We start from the raw sequence: 26,458 nt of genomic DNA on the forward strand, positions 1-26,458 counted from the left end.
TCAGCAATCACAGGATTTCTACACACATACCCTAAAACCAGAACTCAGATCTGTTCCCAGGACCATCTTTACGGTGTCAGTCACTTAAGCAATCAAGCACTGTGAATCTGGATTAAGGAACATATTAGCATAATTAGACACATCAATTAAACCATTGAACATGACACAAACTATGCCTGGGGGTGCTTGGGTTTGCTCAAAAGCATTGCTGTGGAAGGAGGTTCGGAGGAGGGGGGAGAAAAATAAACAGAGAAAGACAGAGGGAATGAAATGGAGAAAGACTGATAGGGAAGATTGAGGGGAGATTTGATAGAGGTGTATAAGATTTTGATGGGTATAGATAGAGTGAATGCAAGCAGGCTTTTTCCGCTGAGGCTAGGGGAGAAAAAAACCAGAGGGCATGGGTTAAGGGTGAAAGGAGAAAAGTTTAAAGGGAATATTAGGGGGGGCTTCTTCACGCAGAGAGTGGTGGGAGTGTGGAATGAGCTGCCGGATAAAGTGGTAAATGCGGGGTCACTTTTAACATTTAAGAAAAACTTGGATGGGTTCATGGATGAGAGGGGTGTGGAGGGATATGGTCCAAGTGCAGGTCAGTGGGACTAGGCATAAAATGGTTCGGCACAGACAAGAAGGGCCAAAAGGCCTGTTTCTGAGCTGTAATTTTCTATGGTTCTATGGGAGCGAGATCAAGAGAGACAGACAGATAAAGAAACAGGCTGGCAGAGAGAGACAAAACAGATGGCATAGAGAGAGAAATCAAATGGCTTTGTAGCCTTGATGTAGAGTTGTCGCCGTTGGACTGGGGTGGGCACAGTAAGAAGTCTCTCAAAATCAGGTTAAAGTCCAACAGGTTTATTTGGTAGCACAAGTTTTTGGAGCGCCGTCCCTTCATTAGGTTTGTAACCCTGCACTGGTTTTTCCCCGTGCTACACAATCAACACTTCAGGAGAACTGATGCCTTCAGATTTGTTGCAGGGCCCGAATAGTCAAGTGGCAAGTCAGTGGGTCCGCTCAAAGCATTTCTGGACCTTAGATTTTCAGACTGGAGAGGTAATAGTGTTCTCTGTAGAAAAGAGCTTTCAATAGAACTTTCACAAGCTCAGCATAGGTGTCAGTCATGGCTCAGTAAGTACCACACTCGGGTCTTGATCACAAAAATCAAGGCTGGCACTCTGAGGGATTACCGAGGGAGCACTAATCTGTCAGAGGTGCTGCCTTTTGGATGAGGAATTAAACTGAGGTCCTGTCTGCTTACAAGTGAATGTAGAAGATCCCAAAAGCACTATTTTGAAGAAGAGCGGGGCGGGGTGTTATCCCAGGTGTCCTGGCCAACCTTTTTCCTTCATTCAGGATCGCAAAAACAGGTTACTGCATCATTTATCTTATTGATAAACACACTTTTCCAGAAAAAAAACTTTGGGAGAGCTTGCAGCCTATAAATTGTCTGCTGTCTTGCAACAGCAATTTCACTTTAAAAAGGCGTCACTTACTGAAGCTTGGATGTGAAAGGAATGCAGAAATACATACCAATAAGTAAGGACAGCATGATGTTTAATTGTCCTGAACAGTTGCTTTATTATTCAGAGTATGTGTACTTCAGCTCCAGAAAAAGTTACTGCATCAACTCAACTATTGCTACAACTATAGACAGATGTACAGCATCTGTTGGGTATGTAATCATTGTAGTGAATGTACACCTTTGGTGCATTGAGGGCACATCTTAAGTGAAATGAAAGGCTTTAAATTACTTTAAGGACTCAATAGTCTTAACTGTCTGTCACACCCACATACAAGAAATAGGATATGATCATGGCTGACCTTGGGCTTCAACTCCATATCCCTTAATTCCCTGAGAGACCAAAAGTCTGTCTTTCCCAGCCTTAAATTTTTAAAAAAAGTTTATTTATTAGTGTCCCAAGTGAGGTTTACATTAACACTGCATTGAAGTTACTGTGAAATTCCCCTAGTCGCCACAGTCCAGCACCTGTTCAGGTCAATGCACCTAACCAGCACGTCTTTCAGAATGTGGGAGGAAACTGGAGCATCTGGAGGACACCCACGGGGAGAACGTGCAGACTCCACACAGACAGTGACCCAAGCTGGGAATCAAACCAGGGTCCCTGGCGCAGTGAGGCAGCAGAGCTAACCACTGTGCCACCATGCCACCCCAAAGTATAGCCTTTATTACAAGCTACAGTACTTCATTCTTTAATGCTCTGTCCAATGGTATAACTACTGTTAGGGAGCCAATAAACTACTCTCACCAGTATTTTCTAACTCTTATCATTGCTAATTTCCACAAATATATTCAATGATGGAGAATCCGTAACCCTCTGGAATAGAGAATTCCAAAGATTCACAAACCTTTGAGTGAAGTAATTTCTCCTTATCCCAGTCCTAAATGATCTGACATGGTTTTATGATTACTATTTCCCAATGGAACGTTTACTGTGACATTACTGATGAACCCTGCTTCTTACACAACACTATATCCAAGACAACTTTATCCCTAGTTGGTTTTAAACATATTTCTCCAAGAAACTGTTGCAAAATCTTTCTACATTTATCTGGAGTACTCTTGCCAATTTGATTGTCCCAATCTGTACAAAGAATCATAGAATCCCTACAGTGCAGAAGGAGGCCATTTGGCCCATCGATCTGCACCGACCACAATCCCACCCAGGCCCTATCCCCATAACCCCATGCATTTACCCCAGCTAGTCCCCCTGACACTAAGGGGCAATTTAGCATGGCCAATCCAGCTAACCCAAACATCTGGAGTGCGGGAGGACCGGAGGACCCGGAGGAAACCCATGCAGACATGGGGGGAACGTGCAAATTCCACACACAGAGTGACCCAAGCCAAGAATTGAACCCAGGTCCCTGGCACTGTGAGGTAGCAGTGCTAACAACTGTGCCACCATGCCGCCCCAAAGTATAGCCTTTGTTACAAGCTCCAGTATTTCATTCTTTAATGATCTGTCCAATGATATATAGCCAATAAACTACTCTCGCCAGTATTTTCTAACTCCTGTCATTCCGAATTTCCACTGATTCTAATCTGTGATAAAGGCAAAATACTGTGGATGCTGGGATCTGAAACACAAACAGAAAATGCTGGAAATTCTAGCAGGTCTGACAGCATCTGTGGAGAGAGAAGAGAGCCAACGTTTCGAGTCTGGATGACCCTTCTTCAGAGGCCCTTTATCTGACGAAGGGTCATCCAGGCTCGAAACATTGGCTCTATTCTCTCTCCACAGATGCTGTCAGACTTGCTGAGATTTTCCAGCATTTTCTGTTTCTGATTCTATTCTATGATCTTCTGAGGCCAGATCCTATCCCATTACAGATCCTATCCCATTTCAGATCCTATCCCATTACTGTCCTTGTCATCCTTTCGGTTCAGGATTACCCCTTCTCCTTTGTAATTTTGTCTGTCTTTCCAAATGGGATTATTTTAAAGCAACATTGCAAATTTTAATTTTTTTTGCGGTTAACAATACATTCCATTATATTTTATTAGCCGTATTAATTTAATATTGTAGTACCCAACTAAACGTAGAGGTATTTCACAAAAAGAAAAAAATTCTCCTAATCACAAGTACTTTGTAGTTTGTCGTATGTTGATTGGTGATTATTTCTTCCTCCTCTTTGAGATTTAAATATCATATTCTTTTGTTTGATTATTTTTTCTTAAATAAAGTTGAATGCAATTATTAAAAACAGAAAATGCTGGATAAGCTCAGCAGGTCTGCTAGTTAACATTTCGAATCCACATGACTTCTACAGTACAGTTCTGAAGGCTGCAGCTACAAGGAGAAGGGTCATCTCGCTAAAGCATGTTCAAAGGACACAAGCAGAGAAAACGCTGGCTGGAGGAAACAGTGCTCACTGCATGCTGGATAGCAGCATGTTGATGAGGAGTTGGTTGAGAGCCATACAATTTAAAACACGTGGATGTCCAGTGGAAATTTGCAGGGCATCGTAGTCCAAATAGATATGGAATGGCGCTCCAGTAAACATGGAGATCGTGATGGGAATATCAGTTAGTGTTGTTCCTGAATTGCTATATTGTGAAATGTTGACTCCAGTACCAACTGGAGAAATCGCACACAGAATTGTGAAGTCATGGAAGAGAGCAAATTCCCATAATGGGAAGTATGTCAACTCCAATCATGTACAGGGAGCAATGTACAGGGCGGCACGGTGGCACAGTGGTTAGCACTGCTGCCTCACAGCGCCAGCGACCCGGGTTCAATTCCCAGCTTGGGTCAATGTCTGTGCGGAGTTTGCACGTTCTCCCCGTGTCTGCATGCGTTTGCTCCGGGTGTTCCGGTTTCCTCCCACAGTCCAAAGGTGTGCAGGTTAGGTTGATTGGCCATGCTAAAATGCCCCTTGGTGTCAGGGAGTTAGTAGAGTAAATAAGTAGGGTTATGGGGACGGGGCCTGGGTGGGATTGTGGTTGCTGCAGACTCGATGGGCCGAATGGACTCCTTCTGCCTATAGGGATTCTATGTGCAAAATTACCCACCATTGTAGTGAAGGGAGAAAAGCCAGCCTTGTCAAGAAGGACGTGGTTAACAGCACTCAAGTTAAACTGGAATGAGCTTTTTCGCATAGAAGCCAAATCCCCAAAGCAAGCCTACTTGATCGCCAGGCACCCTCTGGTATTTGGATAAACCAGGAAACCTGTTCAAGAAAAAAGTCATGATGTGGAGATGCCGGTGTTGGACAGGGGTAAACACAGTAAGAAGTTTAACAACACCAGGTTAAAGTCCAACAGGTTTATTTGGTAGCAAAAGCCACACAAGCTTTCGAAGCTCTAAGCCCCTTCTTCAGGTGAGTGGGAATTCTGTTCACAAACAGAGCTTATAAAGACACAGACTCAATTTACATGAATAATGGTTGGAATGCGAATACTTACAACTAATCAAGTCTTTAAGAAACAAAACAATGGGAGTGGAGAGAGCATCAAGACAGGCTAAAAAGATGTGTATTGTCTCCAGACAAGACAGCCAGTGAAACTCTGCAGGTCCACGCAACTGTGGGAGTTACAAATAGTGTGACATGAACCCAATATCCCGGTTGAGGCCGTCCTCGTGTGTGCGGAACTTGGCTATCAGTTTCTGCTCAGCGACTCTGCGCTGTCTGTGCTGCGGCCTTCGCGACACACGACAGCGCAGAGTCGCTGAGCAGAAACTGATAGCCAAGTTCTGCACACACGAGGACGGCCTCAACCGGGATATTGGGTTCATGTCACACTATCTGTAATCCCCACAGTTGCGTGGACCTGCAGAGTTTCACTGGCTGTCTTGTCTGGAGACAATACACATCTTTTTAGCCTGTCTTGATGCTCTCTCCACTCCCATTGTTTTGTTTCTTAAAGACTTGATTAGTTGTAAGTATTCGCATTCCAACCATTATTCATGTAAATTGAGTCTGTGTCTTTATAAGCTCTGTTTGTGAACAGAATTCCCACTCACCTGAAGAAGGGGCTTAGAGCTTCGAAAGCTTGTGTGGCTTTTGCTACCAAATAAACCTGTTGGACTTTAACCTGGTGTTGTTAAACTTCTTACCAAGAAAAAAGGCCAGTGTACAGGTTCAGAAGAATTCAAGACTAGTTTGTTGCTGGCCTCATCCAGTACCCTATGCTCTACGGGAAAAAGTAGAGCAGGATCCGATAAGACATGGGACTGAGAACGTTACCTCTAAAGTAGAACAAAGAATTTGGACTACTTCCATATTGGCAGTGCCATAACCAGGCGATAATGTAAGAACTTGTGGGGATTATAAGGTAAGTATAAATCACGCACTGGAATGTGATCCACCCGATACTTTGCCAAATGTGGAGGATCTATTCACAACGTTGTCAGGAGGCCAGATTTTTTCAAAGTTAGATCGGACAAATGCCTATCCGTAACTTGAGTTAGATGATGCATCTAGTCATATTTGACTATTAATACATCCATAGACATATCAGTTTCATGGGCTGCTATTTGGTGTTTCTCCAACCACGGAAATATGGGCTAATGAACTATATTTTGCAAGGCGTTCAGGAAATAGCATGCAATTTGCATGACACTCTTATTTCCGTTCTAAACAGGCTGATGACATGGTGACTTCACCCCTCACTATTGCTGGCAGCATGCCAGCTAAATTATAATAAAAACAAAGTACTGCAGATGATGTGAAACTAATATCACGAAATGCTGGAAATATTCAGCAGGCCTGGCAGCCTCTGTGGAGAGAGAAACCGAGTTAACATTTAGAGTCCATATGACTCTTCACAGCTGAATTGCTTCTTAGAAGAAGGCCCAGAACAAGAGCCGAGATTCTCCGCTGCGTCTCTGATTGATGGGAAAGCTTCTGGGGGCGGAGTATCCAATGGGAGACCCCAAAATGACTTTTACTCTGGTCGGGTTTCCAGCTCTGATTGTCCCCGTGCCCTGCCAATTAAAGGAATGTGGTTCCTGCCATGAAAGATTGGGAATCCCTTACTATACATTAACATAGAGCGGGGAAGCCCACTAATGGTATCATCCTCCCACATTAGGATTCCCCTCGAACCCAACCACTCCCCCCCTCCCTCAGCTGATGTGACGTCATGCCGGCAGGATTTACAACAGGTCCTGACAAACGGGGGCCTGGTGAAGAGAACTCGCCGGGTGCACAGGTAAGTACAGCCCCTGGGAGAGTGTCATGTCAAGGAACTATAAAAGGTCATGAATGTAGCCCAATCCATCATGCAAAGCAGCCTCCCATCCATTGACTGTGTCTACACTTCCCGCTGCCTCGGCAAAGCAGCCAGCATAATTAAGGACCCCACGCACACCGGACATTCTCTCTTCCACCTTCTTCCATCAGGAAAAAGATACAGAAGTCTGAGGTCACGTACCAACCGACTCAAGAACAGCTTCTTCCCTGCTGCTGTCAGACTTTTGAATGGACCTACCTTGCATTAAGTTGATCTTTCTCCACACCCTAGCTATGACTGTAACACACATTCTGCACTGTCTCGTTTCCTTCTCTATGAACGGTATGCTTTGTCTGCAGTGCGCATAAGAAACAATGCTTTTCACTGTATGTTAATACATGTGACAATAATAAATCAAATCAAGTCACATGTCCCCTGGCACTGTCCCTGGCAATGCTGGGGAGGGAACAGGGCTTGCATTGGGGAGGTCCATGGAGTGTGGAATTTCCTGTATCTGTTCGGGGATGTTCCTCGTCTCGGTGGTAGTGAGGGAAGGTTCCCTATGGGAGTCCTTTATTAAAAATGTTTTCAAGATTGGGGCATCCTTTAAAAAGAGCACTCCAATCTCTTGAAGGCTGGGGTTCCTGATGGGGTACGTTCATTGAGTACGTCCCACCAGCATGACGTTGTGGGACCCACCGCCAGCATTTTTATAACTGTCTAAATATGGCTGGAAATGCCATCAGTGGAGCCAGCAAGCTATAGCCCACTTTATTCTTTAGTTGACACTTGGTTAAAAGATGATAAAATTCTGCCCAAGTGCTGAAGCCGCACTTAGCACAATCAGTAGAAGAAAGGCAATCCAGGCAGCAGGCAAATGTCATGATAGAGAGAGGGAGAAAGAAGTCTGAAGATGAACCAGATAGTTAATGTAAAAGGGCATCATCATAAGTGGTTGAGTTGTGAAAATAGTGGTCCTCGCAGATACTTGGTCAAGATGTCTGGGGGTGTAATGGTTGGTTTGTACATATAGATCATGTTTTACCTTCAGAGGTTCACAAAGATGAAGGGAGTTGGGAAGAATCAAATGAGTCTGATGAATTGGTCGTTGGGATTTGAGCAGAGTACCAATAATTACTCCAACACAAGGGTTGTGCTTGAAACCAGTTCAGATCCTAGTCAGAGTCAGCCTGGCATGACCGAGGAAGTGGAAAATTCAAGTGAAGGTCAAGGACAAAGTCAGTCACTTTGAGAAAACGTCCTCTCAGACTTGGCCAAAATGGGTCAAGGTCTTTTGGCATGTTTTGAAAGTTTGTGTCAAGAAAGATATCCTCTTAGGAATAATAAACCAGTGGTTTAGTTAGATTTTAAAATAAATGATAAACAAGAAATATGTATAAGTTGAGTTGGAACTTGAACTTTGTATAGCTTTTGATTAAGGAGGGAGGCATGTAATAGTACCCTCTAGTGGCTATTTATGTATATATATAAAAAAAACAGAATAAACTAGTTCCTGTTGGGTACTTGATTTCCACGTGCATAAATGCAAGATAATGCATTTTGGTAGATTGAACCAGGGCAGGATTTACTCAGTTAATGGTAGGACATTGGGGAGAGTTATAGAACAAAGAGATCTAGGGGTACATGCTCATAGCTCCTTGAAAGTGGAGTCACAGGTGGACAGAGTGATGAAGAAGGCATTCGGCATGCTTGGTTTCATTGGTCAGAACAACTCCTGAATACAGGAGTTGGGACGTCTTGTTGAAGTTGTACAAGACATTGGTAAGGCCACACTTGGAATACTGTGTATAGTTCTGGTCACCCTATTATAGAAAGGATTTCATTAAACTGGAAAGTGTGCAGAAAAGATTTACTAGGATGCTACCAGGACTTCATGGTTTGAGTTATAAGGAGAGGCTGGATAGACTGGGACATTTTTCTCTGGAGCGTAGAAGGCTGAGTGGTGATCTTATAGAGGTTTATAAAATAATGAGGGGCACAGATCAGCTAGATAGTCAATATCTTTTCCCAAAGGTAGGGGAGTCTAAAACTAGAGGGCATAGGTTTAAGGTGAGAGGGTAGAGGTACAAAAGTGTCCAGAGGGGCAATTTTTTTCACACAGAGGGTGGTGAGTGTCTGGAACAAGCTGCCAGAGGTAGTAGTAGAGGCGGGTACAATTTTATCTTTTAAAAAGCATTTAGATAGTTACATGGGTACGATGGGTATAGAGGGATATGGGCCAAATGCGGGCAATTGGACAAGTTGGGCCGAAGGGCCCGTCTTGCCCATGTAACTGTCTAAATGCTTTTTAAAAGACAAAATTGTACCCGCCTCAACTACTACCTCTGGCAGCTTGTTCCAGACACCCACCACCCTCTTTGTGAAAAATTGCCCCTCTGGACTGTTTTATATCTCCCCTCTCTCACCTTAAACCTATGCCCTCTCGTTTTAAACTAGGTTTATGGATTCTAATTATTGTTGTTGTTTGAATCTGGTGAGACATTCCGTTTCCTAACAACACTTACAAAAAAAACTAATCTTTCACTTAGCTATTTTTAATCATAAATTTATACCATCTACTCATTGACTCACTGATTAATAGAAATACATTTTGCGTGTTTACATTATCAAAGCCCATCATAATTCTGAGCACTATCGAGTCTCCTTTTAACCTTCTCTGTTCTGGTCAAAAGGTGTCCCAGATTCTCCAGCCCCTCATCATAATTAAAGCTCTGTTACAGTGCCAGTAAATCTTATTCATACTTTCTGCATGGCCTTGATGTCCTTCCAAAGATATGATGCTCAAGACTCATTAGTGACAGACAGCATGGTTTTGTAAGAGGGAGGTCGTGCCTTACAAATTTGGTGGAGTATTTTGAGGAAGTGACAAAAACGGTTGACGAAGGAAGGGCCATGGATGTCTATATAGATTTCAGTAAGGCATTTGACAAAGTCCCACATGGCAGGTTGGTTAAGAAGGTTAAGGCTCATGGGATTCAAGGAGAAGTGGCTAGATGGGTGGAGAACTGGCCATAGGAGTCATGATGTGGAGATGCCAGCGTTGGACTGGGGTAAACACAGTAAGAAGTTTAACAACAGGTTAAAGTCCAACAGGTTTATTTGGTAGCAAAAGCCACACAAGCTTTCGGAGCTCCAAGCCCCTTCTTCAGGTGAGTGGGAATTCTGTTCACAAACAGGGCATATAAAGACACAGACTCAATTTACATGAATAATGGTTGGAATGCGAATACTTACAGCTAATCAAGTCTTTAAGAAACAAACAACGTGACTGGAGAGAGCATCAAGACAGGCTAAAAAGATGTGTATTGTCTCCAGACAAGACAGCCAGTGAAACTCTGCAGGTCCAGGCAAACTGTGGGGGTTATAAATAGTGTGACATGAACCCAATATCCCGGTTGAGGCCGTCCTCGTGTGTGCGGAACTTGGCGATCAGTTTCTGCTCAGCGACTCTGCGCCGTCGTGTGTCGCGAAGGCCGCCTTGGAGAACGCTTACTCAAATATTCTGTTCTCCTGAAGGCTGGGTAGTTTGCTGCGGACAATGGTCTGTTTGAGGTTGTGCGGTTGTTTGAAGGCAAGAAGTGGGGGTGTGGGGATGGCCTTGGCGAGATGTTCGTCTTCATTCTCTCCACTCACGTTGTTTGTTTCTTAAAGACTTGATTAGCTGTAAGTATTCGCATTCCAACCATTATTCATGTAAATTGAGTCTGTGTCTTTATATGCCCTGTTTGTGAACAGAATTCCCACTCACCTGAAGAAGGGGCTTGGAGCTCCGAAAACTTGTGTGGCTTTTGCTACCAAATAAACCTGTTGGACTTTAACCTGGTGTTGTTAAACTTCTTACTGTGTTGGCCATAGGAGACAGAGGGTAGCGGTCGAACGGTCTTTTTCCGGCTGGAGGTCTGTGACCAGTGGTGTTCACAACTTTGATATTTTTGTCATAGCTTTGGTAAGAACTATTTCAAATTCTTCAGAAGATATTGTGTTTGAGTCACAGTTGAGGGTGGAGTTCTGGCCCTTTCCACTGGTGGGACCTTCCGGTCCCTCTGAAGATGATTAGCTTGAAGGGCCGAATGGCCTACTCCTACTCCTAAATTCAAAGATAGGCCATGCTAAATTGCCCTTTAGTGTCCAAAAGGGCCTGTTTCCTGTGCTGTACTGTTCTTTGTTCTTTGGGTACAATATTTTCACTATATCCAAATCAGCAAGTTGCATTAGTTTACCGTTAGTTCCTTCAGATCAGCCATGATCTTATCGACTGGCTGAGCAGGCTCGGAGCGCAGGATGACCCACTCCAGCACTTCAGTCCTGTGTTCCTACGTTTGCTTTTGTTCTTTTTATTCTGATTGTCCTGGCCAATGCTTACCCACTACCCAACACCACTTTGGATAAAATAAAACAGACGATCACGTTGTCATCAGATTGCTGTTGGTCAGAGTCTGATGTGGCTGCTGCTCCCAACATCACCACAGTAACTGCAGTGCAAAAGTACTTCAGTGGCTCGAAAGCACTTTGAGGCGTCCTGAGGTCACGTGAGACGCTATAGAAACGCAAATCGTTCAACTATTTATTTATAAATCTAAAAATCCCATGTGTATTTGTTTAAAGCTTTTGCAATTTATGCTTTGACTTAAAAATCTGTCCCTATTGCTCTGCTCCACTTGAATTTTTAACACCACGTGCATATGTCCTCCTACTTTTTCCTTCAAAAATGTGTCACTTTACATTTCCCTGGTTTAAATTTCATCTAACAAGTATTTGCCCATTTTACTACGCTAGGATTATCACAAGTCACACACAAAAAGGGGCAGCATGGTGGCACAGTGGTTAGTGCTGCTGTCTCACAGCGCCAGGTTTAATTTCGGCCTCGGGTCACTGTCTGTGTGGAGTTTGCACATTCTCCCCGTGTCTGCGTGGGTTTCCACTGAGTGCTCTGGTTTTCTCCCACAGTCCAAAGATGTGCAGTTCATTGGCCATGCTCGATTGACCCTAGTGTCAGGAGGATTAGCAGGGTAAATATGTGGGGTTATGGGAATAGGGCCTGGGTGGGACTGTGGTCGATGCAGACTCGATGGGCTGAATGGTCTCCTGCACTCTAGGGATTCTATAGATTCCATTCTATGAAGAACAGAAAATGCTGGAAAATCTCAGCAGGTCTGACAGCATCTTTGGGGAGAGAATAGAGCCAATGTTTCGAGTCTAAATGACCCTCGATGACACACAAGTCACATGCGCTCTTGCTGAGGACTTAGAATCATAGAATAGAATCCCGACAGTGTAGAAAGAAGCTATTCGGCCCATCGAGTCTGTACCGATTCATTCCACCCAACCCTATCCCCATATCCCCACCTATTCACCCGGCTTATCCCCCTAATCTACACATTTTTGGACACTAAAGGGCAATTTAGCATGGCCTATCTTTGAATTTAGGAGTAGGAGTAGGCCATTCGGCCCTTCGAAATAATCGCCTTCATGGTGAACCACACAATGATGTAACTGAGCTCACAACTTTGTTATTTTTGTCATTGCTTTGGTAAGAACTATTTCAAATTCTTCAGAAGATATTGTGTTTGAGTCACAGTTGAGGGTGGAGTTCTGGCCCTTTCCACTGGTGGGACCTTCCGGTCCCTCTGAAGGACCCTTGTCACAGATTCCCCGGTGGCAGATGGGTGAGCCATGCAAATTTCCACTGACGTTGGCGGGACTGGAAGATCCCGTCAGTTGTCCGCACTGAGCTGACTCTGCCTTGGGGAAAATACACCAGGGTGGGACTGGAAAGTTCCAGCCACAAGAACTGTTACAGAACGGACTTCCTTCAGGAACCATAAAAACAGCACTGCAGTAAGCAATCTGCTCCAGGAACTGAACTTATAAAAAGAACTCTTTATTGAACTGATGCCTCCTATTAAAATACCAGAAAATAATTCCTGATCTCAGTAGGGGAGTGAAACAGTGCATTAAAGTTGAGCTTGTCCAACTGCACTTAAGTTAGTTAGCAACCAGATACTCATGATATATTATAATTATTATCTAAGTATGAAGATGCATTAAAAGTCAACACAAAAGTGGCATACCTTCCCACTCAAAACTATATTATACAGAAACAAATTAATGTGGTGTGGAATACTCCTTGTACCTCTCAGTTGGTCTAGTACCTCAGTGAGAAAGAAAGTAAAATATCTTTTGTGTTTATATTCATAGATTATGAATATAATCTGTGTATATATCTGTCAATGTATATATCTATCTATGAATATATATAGATTATGGTTTATATTCATATATTCTTAAAATCATTGAATCCTACAGTGCAGAAGGAGGCCGTTTGGCCCATTGAGTCTGCACAGAGCACAATCCCACCCAGGCCCTATCCCAAATATGTACCGTAGCTAGCTCCCTGACACTAAGGGACAATTTAGCATGGCCAATCCATCTTTGGACTATGGGAAGAAACTGGAGCACCCGGAGGAAACCCACGCAGACACGGGGAGAATGTGCAAACACACAGACAGTGACCCAAGCTGGGAATCGAACCCAGGTCCCTGGCGCTGTGAGACAGCAGTTCTGACCACTGTGCTACTGTGCCGCCCATAGGCTTGAGTGGAAGAGGTCTAAATGAACAAATCAGATATGTAATACTTCCCCATATTCACGAAGGCTTGATGGATGACATTCTGATCGATTAGAGCCTTTCAACATTCTGAGAACAGAATAAATGAATCATTTAAAATGGATTGACTAGAATGAGTGTGAATGTGGTATCCTCTGTAAATGAGGGTCAGAAGTCCTGTATCTGTCTGGGTTTATTTGCATCAAAATGAGTGAAATTTCTTTCACCGTTTAGTTTTTTTTTGTTTTGATATTTTCTGTGAAAATGGACCCACAAGATGTGGAACTCTCCACAGACATGTTCTGTGTAACCAAGAATAACTCCTTCGACTGCCATGTCACAGCAGAGCCAAGCTGGCTTCACTGAAAATCCAATTGGAAAAGAGAAACTAGTGTTTTTCAGATGGGGGTGATCATTTTTGTAATTCTGAGGCTGATTTTCTGTTTCCATTAGTTAATTTACTTAAACAGAAAATGCATCTCTATTCAGTTCCTTTAGTTGTTTCCTTGTTCTTTCTGTTAACTGCAGTGCGGAGACAGGGTTAAATATTTCATGTAGAACTTGTGATATCGTGAAATTAAGCTCCTGTTTATTGCATTGATACCTAATATCAATTAACCTCTCGCTATAAGAACTGTGCAAACCATGTATTACAGAGAAGTTGCATCAGTACATTTTTCATCACTAATGTTGTATATATTTCAGTGAGAGACTAGTATAATGGACAGTAGATTTGTCCAAATCGAACTGGCTAGGCACAGTCCATAAATATAAATGGGATAAAGAGGACCACACAGTTGTAATAGTCTATCCAATTTTCTGTCCTTAATTTAAATGCAAATTGGGTGAGCTTCATTATCATTATTTTTGAGTTGATTTATTACTGTCACATGTATCAGTATACAGTGAAAAGTATTGTTTCTTGCGTGCTGTACAGACAGAGCATACCGTTCATAGAGAAAGAAACGAGAGAGTGCAGAATGTAGTGTAAAATTGTTAGAATGAAGTTAAAGAAGCATAGAACGAGAGTAAAAGATAGAATTAGAGGGTATGCTGGGCATAGCTTGCAAGAAGTCACCCCGCTCCGGCATCATATTGGAATCATTATGTAGAACATAGAACATAGAACATTACAGCGCAGAACAGGCCCTTCGGCCCACGATGTTGCACCGACCAGTTAAAAAAAAAACTGTGACCCTCCAACCTAAACCAATTTCTTTTCGTCCATGAACCTATCTACGGATCTCTTAAACGCCCCCAAACTAGGCGCATTTACAACTGATGCTGGCAGGGCATTCCAATCCCTCACCACCCTCTGGGTAAAGAACCTACCCCTGACATCGGTTCTATAACTACCCCCCCTCAATTTAAAGCCATGCCCCCTCGTGCTGGATTTCTCCATCAGAGGAAAAAGGCTATCACTATCCACCCTATCTAAACCTCTAATCATCTTATATGTTTCAATAAGATCCCCTCTTAGCCGCCGCCTTTCCAGCGAAAACAATCCCAAATCCCTCAGCCTCTCCTCATAGGATCTCCCCTCCATACCAGGCAACATCCTGGTAAACCTCCTCTGCACCCTCTCCAAAGCCTCCACATCCTTCCTGTAATGTGGGGACCAGAACTGCACACAGTACTCCAAGTGCGGCCGCACCAGAGTTGTGTACAGTTGCAACATAACGCTACGACTCCTAAATTCAATCCCCCTACCAATAAACGCCAAGACACCATATGCCTTCTTAACAACCTTATCTACTTGATTCCCAACTTTCAGGGATCTATGCACACATACACCTAGATCCCTCTGCTCCTCCACACTATTCAAAGTCCTCCCGTTAGCCCTATACTCAACACATCTGTTATTCCTACCAAAGTGAATTACCTCACACTTCTCCGCATTAAACTCCATCCGCCACCTCTCGGCCCAACTTTGCAACCTGTCTAAGTCTTCCTGCAAACTACGACACCCTTCCTCACTGTCTACCACACCACCGACTTTGGTGTCATCAGCAAATTTGCTAATCCACCCAACTATACCCTCATCCAGATCATTAATAAATATTACAAACAGCAGTGGCCCCAAAACAGATCCCTGAGGTACACCACTTGTAACCGCACTCCATGATGAATATTTACTATCAACCACCACCCTCTGTTTCCTATCCGCTAGCCAATTCCTGATCCAATTTCCTAGATCACCCCCAATCCCATACATCTGCATTTTCTGCAGAAGCCTACCATGGTGAACCATATCAAACGCCTTACTAAAATCCATATATACCACGTCCACTGCCTTGCCCCCATCCACCTCCTTGGTCACTTTCTCAAAAAACTCAATAAGGTTAGTAAGGCACGACCTACCTGCCACAAAACCATGCTGACTATCACCTATCAATTCATTACTCTCCAAATAACTATAAATCCTATCCCTTATAATTTTTTCCAACATCTTGCCGACAACAGAAGTGAGACTCACCGGTCTATAATTCCCGGGGAAGTCTCTGTTCCCCTTCTTAAACAATGGGACAACATTCGCTAACCTCCAATCTTCTGGTACTATACCAGAGGCCAACGACGACCTGAAGATCAGAGCCAGAGGCTCTGCAATCACTTCTCTTGCCTCCCAGAGAATCCTTGGATAAATCCCATCCGGACCAGGGGATTTATCTATTTTCAGACCCTCCAGAATATCCTGCACATCCTCCTTATCAACTGTAATACTGTCTATTCTACTCCCCTGCAACCCAGTGTCCTCCTCAGCTATATTCATGTCCCCTTGCGTGAACACCGAAGAGAAATATTGGTTCAATGCTTCACCAATCTCCTCCGGTTCCACACATAACTTCCCTCTGCCATCTATAACTGGCCCTAAACTTGCCCTAACCAACCTTCTGTTCTTGACATACCTATAGAATGCCTTAGGATTCTCTTTAACCCTATCCGCCAAAGTCTTCTCATGTCCCCTTTTAGCCCTTCTAAGCTCGCTCTTCAACTCCCTCTTAGCCAATCTAAAGCTTTCTAGTGCACTACCCGAGTGCTCACGTCTCATCCGAACATAAGCCTCCTTTTTCTTTTTAACCAACAAAGAAACTTTTTTGGTGCACCACGGTTCCCTAGCCCTACCAATTCCTCCTTGCCTGACAGGGACATACCTATCACAGACTCGCAGTAGCTGCTCCTTGAAAAAACTCCACATGTCGGACGTTCCCAGTCCCTGTAATCTCCTAGTCCAACCTATGTTTCCTAATTCTCTCCTAATAGCCTCATAATTACCCTTCCCCCAGCTAAAACCACTGGCCCGAGGTTCATGCCTATCCCTTTCCATCACTAAGGTGAACGTAAAGGTGAATGTAATCCACCTTATTCCTCACTGTGCTGTGTCTTGCCCAGCTAAATATGCCCACACATAATAACAAGAACATCTGCTTTTGATTGTCTAAAAGTTTGAAAATAAAGCTTGTTCTTTAATTGCCCTACTTATCATATTTGTTAACGGATTGGCTTCCGATTATTAACAGCCCCGGTTTCTGTGCCTTTTTTCTTCTAGGGTGTGCTCCTTTCTCACAAGCCAAAGGAAAAAAATCGGATCGACAGTAATAATGAAAACTCTGTCCCGAAAGACTTTGAAAATATTGACAATAGCAATTTTGGGCCAAGATTGCAAAGGCAGAAGTTGCAGTCGGAGGTGAAGAGTAAAGCACCGATTGTGCAGAAGACCAAGTACGAACAGGTGGGCAAAGCCAAGGATCATTCACTATTGGGCAAGAGCGCCAACGAGGTGCTGAAGCATGGCAACTATATGGTCAAAAATGCCAGCAATTTACCACCAAACTACAAGACCGGGAGCCTGTACAAAGGTGGGGTGATTGGAAAAGGTTCTCAAGAAATCCATTACGAACAGACTCCCAGATGTGAGATTACGGGCAAGGAAGCACTGTCAGCACTAACCAGGGCTAAAAGCAAGCATTGCAGACAGGAGATTGCGGAGCTCTATTGCCTTCATAAAGATGGAAAGTTAATGCCGGAAAAGGTGCCTCGATTGTGTCCATTGGAGGGTAAGGAGCTGTGATATACATCTAGTTGTTAATGTAATAGGCAACTGATGGAGTAAGAAAAGACATCTCTCTATCTTTCTCTTTTCCTCTACACCCTGTCTCTTATTTCTCTCTTATCTTTCCCTCGCATTCTTTCTCTCTCATGGTCTCCCTCTTTAATTCTGATAAATCTCTGTCATACTTCAGATATCCATATAACTCTTGAAATCTACAAAAGGATGCTTCTCAGCAAATGAAAATTGCCCTAACTTCCAGAGAGAAGGAAACAGAGTAGATCTGATCTCTGCTCAACCTGATACCTGCCTGAAATTAATTAGCTTCTGAGTTAAATACTGCGGATGCTGGAATCTGAAACAAAAACAAAAAATGCTAGAACATATCAGCAGGTCTTGACAGCATCTGTGGAGAGAGAATAGAGCTCAGGTTTTGAGTCAGGATGACCCTCGAGAAACGTTGGCTCTCTTCTCTCTCTGCAGATGCTGTCAGACCTGCTGAAAGTTTCCAGCATTTTCTGTTTTAGCCTCGAAATAACCTTGAGAATATCAGACCTTGCACCTTGCAAAGTTAAAACAATTAAACTTGGAGCATTGCAGAATCCAAGCTTCATGTAGCTGTGCTTCAATAGTCAAAATCTTAGAATCCTACAGTGCAGAAGGAGGCCATTCAGCCCATCGAGTCTGCACCAACCACAATCCCATCCAGGTCCTATCCCCATAACACCATATATTTACCCTAACTAGTACCCCTGATACTAAGGGACAATTTAGCATGGCCAATCCACCTAACCCACACATCTTTGGAGTGTGGGAGGAAACCGGAGCACCCGGAGGAAACCCACGCAGACTCGGAGAGAATGTTTGTGTAGAGTTTGCACAGTGACCCAAGCCGGGAATCGAACCTGGGTCCCTGGCGCTGTGAGGAGGCAGTGCTAACTACTGTGCTGCCCCCTAACATAAGTTTTCTGGCTCACAGTCTGTGGGGTGCAGTTTCTCCCACAGTACTGTTAAACTAATACCATATACTATAGCTTTGACTCTAAGCAGTAAAACATAATGACACAACAATAGTTTTAAACTCTGGATAGTAAGGTTAATCCCAAAGTGTTTTTGTTACTAAATAAATTAATGGGTATAAACAATTTGCTTGATCTAATGAACAGGCATGAAGGAACTGATAAAACCCGTGTTATTAAATTGTTACAGATTATATGTAAGATTACGTGGGTGTACAGAAGAGGTCACAGAATGTTAACATGCTAAAAATTAATTGGGAAATCCCCTTGTTATTAATATCTACGTTAAATATTTCTTTCATGTTGAGTTGGAAACCCTGAGATAGTAAAAGCACCTGATGTTTTAATTAGTATTCTGTCCCCTCTGTGCTAGTACAAAACAAGTCAGGATGTTTGATCAAAGCTGGGACTTGTTCATGGCTTCCCAACCGTTGTTAGCAACACCTCTTCGATTGCAAAAACACAACTCAAATTCTTAGAGTCAGCAGGAAAAGAAAAGGCAGAACAGGCAATTAACCTTCTGAAAATAAATTCCAAATTCATTCTGTCATCAAAAAGACGCAATGCCGATTCAGTCCGTGTCTAATGACAAATTGAGAACTCTTTAACTGTCAACAGTTTAAGTGGAACAAAAATAAAAGAAGTTTCAGCTTCTTGTGAACCTTCCAGTCCTGGCTGCAGACAACCACTCCGCAGCTTCTGTGCTGGAATCGGAGCCCTGATTGCTCCTCTCTTGTCAGCACTTTTGTTCCCTATTGGAGTGTAAAATTTGAAAGTCATCTGATTTTAAGCCCAACACCAAATACTCTGAAAGTAATAATCTGTCAGGAGTTCCAGACAGTTGCTGCAGGTTGGATGCAATGATCATTTCACATTCCGTTTTATTGTTTTATTATAAAGCAGCCAATTTTAAGTTTGAGTTTGAAGCCTTGTCGTTCCGGAGAAATAGTGGGAAAATATAAACACAATAATCTGAAAGCAGGATCCATTCATGAGCCAATGAGGTCCAATTCCATATTCCCAGAGCACATCATTGGAACCCACCAGCTGTGTATCCATGACTCCCTCCAAGGTGGTTCCTGGAAATGCTATCATGATGCATTAGAATCAGCTCCACAATTTTGTTCTTGTTATTTCTTCTCATTATTGTGGTGCCAGACTTTGTTTGGTGGCAGCATTCTTGCTTCTGAGGTAAGAGGATTGTAAATTCAGCTACCATTACTGGAAAAGCCACCAAAGATGCGGCCACCTCAGGACAGGATGAAGAGAGTGCTACACTGTCAGAGGGATCAACTTTGTGTCTGTTCTTTAAGTCTATGTAAATGATCCCGTGGCATTTTTTGGAGGAAGAACAGAAGAATTCTCCCTGGTGTTTTAAAAGAACAACAAAGAACAATACAGCACAGGAACAGGCCCTTCGGCCCTCCAAGCTCGCGCCGCTCCCTGGTCCCAACTAGACCAGTATTTATTCCTAAATTAACATCATAACGAGGGAAGGCAATGGCGTAACGCTGTTGTCACTGGATTAATAATCCAGAGACCCAGAATAATGTTCTGCAGACCCGGGTTTGAATCCCATCACGGCAAATGGTGAAATTTGAATTTAGTAAAAATTTGGATTAAGAATCTACTGATGACCATGAAACCATTGTCGATTATCGTAAAAAAAACCCCCATCAATTTAAATAATGTCCTTTAGGGTAGGAAATCTGCCGTCCTGACCTGGTCTGGCCTACATGTGAGTCCAGACCCAATGTGTTGACTCTTAACTGCCCCCTCGAGGGCAATTATGGATGGGCTGAGCCAGTGATGCCCCCATCCCATGAATAAATAAATAAAACAAATGATCCAATCCTTAGCACATTTGATGTTTTTGGGTCATTGCTGTATACAAATTGGTTGCTATATTTCCTATACTTCAATTCATTTACAGGATGTGGGCGTCACTGGCTGGGCCAGCATTTGCTGCCCATCTCTAACTGCCCTCCATTTCATAGGGCATTTGAGAGCCCACTGCACTGATGTGCAGCTGGAAACACATGTAGGCCAGACCAGGTAAAGACGGTAGATTTCCCTCCCTAAAGGACATTAGTGAACCAGATAGGTTTTTCCAACAATTGACACTGGTTTCATGGTCATCAGTAGACTTTTAACTACTGATTTTTATTGAACTTAAATATCACTATCTGCCAAGGTTGAATTCAAATCTGGGTCCCCAGATCTTAAAGTTTAAAGTTTATTTATTAGTGTCACAAGTAGGTTTACATTAATACTGCAATGAAGTTACTGTAAAAATTCCCTAGTCGCTACACTCCGGCGCCTGTTCGGGTACACTGTGGGGGAATTTAGCATGGCCGATGCACCTAAGCAGCACATCTTTCGGACTGTGGGAGGCAACCAGAGCACCCGGAGAAAACCCATGCAGACACGGGGAGAACATGCAAACTCCACACACAGTCACCCAAGCAAGGAATCGAACCCAGGTCCCTGGCGCTGTGAGGCAGCAGTGCTAGCCACTGTGTGCCTATATCTTGCCTGGGGTATCTGGATTACTAATCCAGTGATGACACCACTATGCCACTGCCTCCCATCATTGGAAAAAGAACTTGGGGACATTCTTGATGTGGTGAAGGATGCTATATAGATGAGTACTTTTTTTCAAAGAAGAAACACATTAAATACGTTAAAATAAGACACTTGATTAGGGAACGGTTTTGTGCCCCTACGTAACTGGATTATGGTTGTTCAGCAGAGGGGTAAACCGAGGAGCCATGGACTTGTGCCATACTAACTGTAGGAAAGAGCTCCTCAGTCAGGGAGAACTGTTTTTAACTTTTCTGATTCGAATGAAATGTTTGTTTTCCCAGCAATTGACAAACGGATCAATGTGCGTGGGGCAAAAAAGGTTTCCCCAAGGAGAGTGTATGGCTGAAGCAACCAGAATTGATGATTGTCTGATCATTGGATCGATGTTGAATTGATCTGTTTCCATTTTGGTGACAAAAGCTTAAAACAAATCTGTCAACCGCTGACCGACCATCAGATCATCTCCACTGAAGTGCTTCTGACACCAAGAAATATTTGATGTGTAGCTCGGTCAATCCAAGATATTGATAAAATGAAATTCAACTTTTATCTCAATGAATTGGTTTATTCCTGTTCCCTTTACGAAATGAATTGGATCGCTCAGTGTTTATTGCTGATAGTGATTGGTAGTCTCTGCTGTTTGATGTGGCTCTCTTTCCTGCATCCCTTGGTTAGTTGCTAGTGTATCTTGCTGCCTGGTGTTTGGTGCTGCTGATACCCAGTATTGTATGCTAGTTTAGTGGTAGTTACTGATACCCAGTACTGTATGCTAGTTTAGTGGTAGTTACTGATGCCCAGTACTGTTTTAGGAGCTCATATATTAAACAAATCTGACTTCAAGGTCTAAAAGGACCAACAGTTACATATTAGGCACACAATTGTATCGAATGCTTCTATTTGTAACCTTGTAAACTCACCTACACACCTAGTGTAGGGGTGATGATGAGTTAATGATGTGTGATCATTTTGGGGATTATTTGGGGATTAAAGAGTCTTTTTTTGGGTTAATTGTCACTTGGGATGAAAAGTTGGCCGTTGGGGTTTGGATTACACATACTGCCTGACTTTCTATTCCATTGAAATCAGTCGAATGAAATGTTTGACGGATATTTGTCTTGGGAGCCCTAAGTTCAGAAACAAGTCTGGAGGTAAGTGCTGACTATAGGCAGCACCAGGTGCTGGAAGGTACAAGTAGCAACTTCCTAATTTCCAAAATAATCCATCATCTGCCAGCAAAACTCTTTCAAACGTGATTCTAAGTTATTTAAAAGTGTGCACAGTTTACATCCAGAACTCTGCACCAAGCCCCCACGGTTTACCCTGTTACATTGGAAGCTCACATCCATCACACTTCTAAGTGTCACACTTAGTTATTGAAAAAAAGTGATATTTAAAAAAAACATTAAAAACCCATAAATATGTCATCCAGTCTCCAAATAAATAATAATATGAAATGGGAGCAGGAGTCTAGGAGTGGCTTCTTGATCCTGGTCTATCTCAGTTCCACTTTCCTGGCCTATCCCATATCCTATGATGCCTTTGATTGTGCTCCAGCTGAGGAGTTCGCCAGGAATGCTAGACTTACAGGCCACATTGTCACCATGAAACTGAGTATCCTCCAATTTATCACAAGCTGATTTACCATAGCAGGCTCATTTGCCTTTTAAAGAAGATCTATTTTGCCTGTGAAACAGATTAAGAGTAAAGTTTTTAATGAATAATAAGCTGTGTTGTGTACATTATGACAGTATTCACGATACCAGGCATTTCACTATAAAGGGATTGCATTGGCACAATGTGAATCATGCCCTAAACCAGTTTCTAGTCGAGTAAAACTCTGCGGCACATTACAAATATCATTAAATCATGACATTGTCATTTTACAAATGGAAATGTTTTACATTATTTGCATTTAAATAGGGAAACATTGAAATACATTAAGCAAATTAAAGATATTAGAAAAGGCTTTAAGGAGGCAATTATAACCTGGATTAAACATTCAATACCATACCACAGGTGTATCTGGAAATTTTATAAAGTCTTTATCTCTAATGATAATGTAGGCATTATCTGAGCAATCATACTGTGGTGGTTAGATAGCTTTTAGCTCACTTTTCAACACTATAACTTTTCGTATCTATATTTTTATATGCCAAATGATTGTTTCATCTCTAGAATCATTCACTTGTGACTTTTAAGCCCAAGCTTTGTAGAAATATGAAGCTATCAGGCAGGAGATTAGAGGCGTAAATTGGAAGGAGGTATTCTCGAGGGAAAGTACTGAGGTAAGGTGGCAGATTTTCAAGGAATGTTTGTCTGGAGTTCTACATGACAACGTTCCGATGAGACGGAGGTTTTGGTAGGTTACGGGCACCGTGGTGCACGAAAGCTGCGCTGAACCTAGTCAAAAGGAAAAGGAAAGCGTACAATAGGCTCAGAGAGCTAGGCGATGATGGGGATCTAGATGAGTATACGGCTTGTAGGAAGGGACTTAAGAAGGAAATTAGGAGAGCCAGAAGGGGTCACGAGAAGGCCTTGGCAGGTAAGATTAAGGAGAACCCTGAGGCATTCTATAAATATGTGAAGAGTAAAAGGATGAGATGTGAAGGAATAGGACCTATAAAATGTGACGGTGAGAAAGTCTGTACGGAACCGGAGGTGCTTAATGAATACTTTACCTCGGTATTCACGGTGGAAAAAGACCTGGGTGGTTGTACTACAGGATTGCAGCGGACTGAGAAGATTGAGTTTGTCGACATTAAGAAAGAGGATGTGTTGGAAATTTTGAATAGCATCAAGATAGATAAGTCGCCGGGACCGGGTGGGATGTACCCCAGGTTACTGTGGGAGGCGAGGGAAGAGATTGCAGAGCCTCTGGCGATGATCTTTGCATCGTCGATGGAGACGGGAGAGGTTCCGGAGGATTGGAGGATTGCGGATGTGGTTCCTATATTCAAGAAAGAGTGTAGGGATAGCCCAGGAAATTACCGACCGGTGAGTCTAACCTCAGTGGTTGGTAAGTTGATGGAGAAGATCCTGAGGGACAGGATTTATGAACATTTAGAGAAGTTTAGTATGCTCAAAAGTAGTCAGCACGGCTTTGTCAAAGGCAAATCGTGCCTTATGAGCCTGGTGGAGTTCTTTGAAAATGTTACTAAACACATTGACGAAGGAAAAGCAGTAGATGTGGTTTACATGGACTTCAGCAAGGCGTTCGATAAGGTCCCCCATGCAAGACTTCTTGAGAAAGTGAGAGGGCATGGGATCCAAGGGGCTGTTGCCTTGTGGATCCAGAACTGGCTTGCCTGCAGAAGGCAGAGAGTGGTTGTAGATGGGTCTTATTCTGAATGGAGGTCGGTCACCAGTGGAGTGCCCCAGGGATCTGTTCTGGGACCCTTGCTGTTTGTCATTTTCATAAATGACCTGGATGAGGAAGTGGAGGGATGGGTTGGTAAGTTTGCCGACGACACGAAGGTTGGTGGTGTTGTGGTTAGTTTGGAGGGATGTCAGAAGCTGCAGCATTACATAAATAGGATGCAAGACTGGGCGGAGAAGTGGCAGATGGACTTCAACCCGGATAAATGTGTAGTGGTGCATTTTGACAGGTCAAATGGGTTGAAGGAGTATAATATCAAGGGTAAGACTCTTAGCAGTGTAGAGGATCAGAAGGACCTTGGGGTCAGGGTCCATAGGACTCTTAAATCGGCCTCGCAGATAGAGGAGGTGGTTAAGAAGGCATATGGTGTGCTGACCTTCATCAATCGAGGGATTGAGTTTAGGAGTCGGGAGATAATGATGCAGCTATATAAGACCCTCGTCAGACCCCACTTAGAGTACTGTGCTCAGTTCTGGTCGCCTCATTACAGGAAGGATGTAGAAATTATTGAAAGGGTGCAGAGAAGATTTACAAGGATGTTGCCTGGATTGGGTGGCATACCTTATGAGGATAGGTTGAGGGAGCTCGGTCTTTTCTCCTTGAGAGACGAAGGATGAGAGGTGACCTGATAGAGGTGTACAAGATGTTGAGAGGTATAGATCGGGTGGATTCTCAGAGGCTTTTTCCCAGGGCTGAAATGGCTGCTACAATGGGACACAGGTTTAAGGTGCTGGGGAGTAGGTACAGAGGAGATGTCAGGAGTAAGTTTTTCACTCAGAGGGTGGTGGGTGAGTGGAATCGGCTGCCGTCAATGGTGGTGGAGGCAAACTTGATAGGGTATTTTAAGAGACTTCTGGATGATTGCATGGGACTTAATAGGATTGAGGGTTATAGGTAAGCCTATATATAGGCCTAGGTAGGTAAGGACATGACCGGTGCAACTTGTGTGCTATGTTCTAAATCACTTTGTAAATTGGGACAAATACAGAAAATGCTGGAAAATCTCAGCGGGTCTGACAGCATCTGTGGAGAGAGAATAGAGCCAACGTTTCGAGTCTGGATGACCCTGTGTCAGAGCTTCATCAGACCTCCCAACTTGTAAGTTGGGAGTTGTGATTCAAGGTTCAGAGTGAAAACGTTGGTTTGGAGCAGATAGATTTGCTGTAAATCAGTTAATTAAAGTTAGGTTTGGCTGTGGGCAATTGTCATTTAAGGCTGAGCAAAACGTGTGATTAACAAAGCAGTCTTCCTCAGCCACAAAACCCTCGCTGTCATTCCTCGCGCATGCAGCACATGAAGCCTGTTGATTGTGTGACAGTGATTCCTCTCTGTGCAGTTGGTTAATCGAAAGGTGTATTTTAGGAGCCTGTTAAACAACTATACTGCTTTACTGCACGCTGTAAAGCTTTAATCTTTGTGTTGCTTAATGCTGGGTTGTAAATGAAGGACTGCCTGTGTATTCTAGAAGGCAGTCACCGGTGGGATGAATGTCATTGAGGATATCTGCTGCTCAGGAGGGAAATCCTGACTTTACTCGGCATCTGGGATTTTTGCTATTTTCCCACATTAAAATCAGTGTTGGAAGTTTTGATAGGAGTGAGTTGTCTGTAATGATGCAGACGTTCCACGCACTGCCAGTGTTTGGACACAACTGAAATATTTTTCCTGTAATACAGCAATGAGATTTTTCATATATTTGGATGTTTAGCATTTGGACGTGTTATGGAGATTACATTAACTACCAATGCTAACATCCAAGCTGCCCCCACATCTTCCGTGCAGCTGCTTCATGGCTTTTCCTACTCGTACTGCTTTCTGTGGGTTTAATTCAGAGGATTATGGTTGTGGCACTCTTCCAATCTGATCCCACCATTACAGCCCACTTTCCACTCATTCAAAACAAGAGTGGGTTGTAGCCCGAACCCAGACACCTTCTCTCTACACTGAGAATGAGGACAGGAGGTATAGAACAACAGTGACAGCCAGAATGGGCAGAGAACGCATCAACTGGAGAGTACAGTGACTGAGAAATTGAAGCCATGACATGCTGTAAATGAGTGAAACCCTGTTGTCAAGGTGGAAGGATGATTTAGAGGTGTTTAGGAGA

The 26,458-nt window shown here is 43.2% G+C and overlaps 1 protein-coding gene across 1 annotated transcript in view; it reads left to right on the forward strand.

The window, feature by feature from the left end:
* xylt1 (xylosyltransferase I) overlaps window positions 1-26,458 on the forward strand; it is a 271,771-nt gene that overhangs the window by 102,393 nt on the left and 142,920 nt on the right. The window contains exon 2 of the mRNA XM_078240920.1: window positions 16,870-17,377. Within this exon, the coding sequence (XP_078097046.1) occupies window positions 16,870-17,377 (508 nt within the window). The remainder of the gene's footprint in view (window positions 1-16,869; window positions 17,378-26,458) is intronic.

The sequence above is a fragment of the Mustelus asterias genome, chromosome 23, assembly GCF_964213995.1.
Source record: "Mustelus asterias chromosome 23, sMusAst1.hap1.1, whole genome shotgun sequence".
Lineage (NCBI taxonomy): Eukaryota > Metazoa > Chordata > Chondrichthyes > Carcharhiniformes > Triakidae > Mustelus > Mustelus asterias.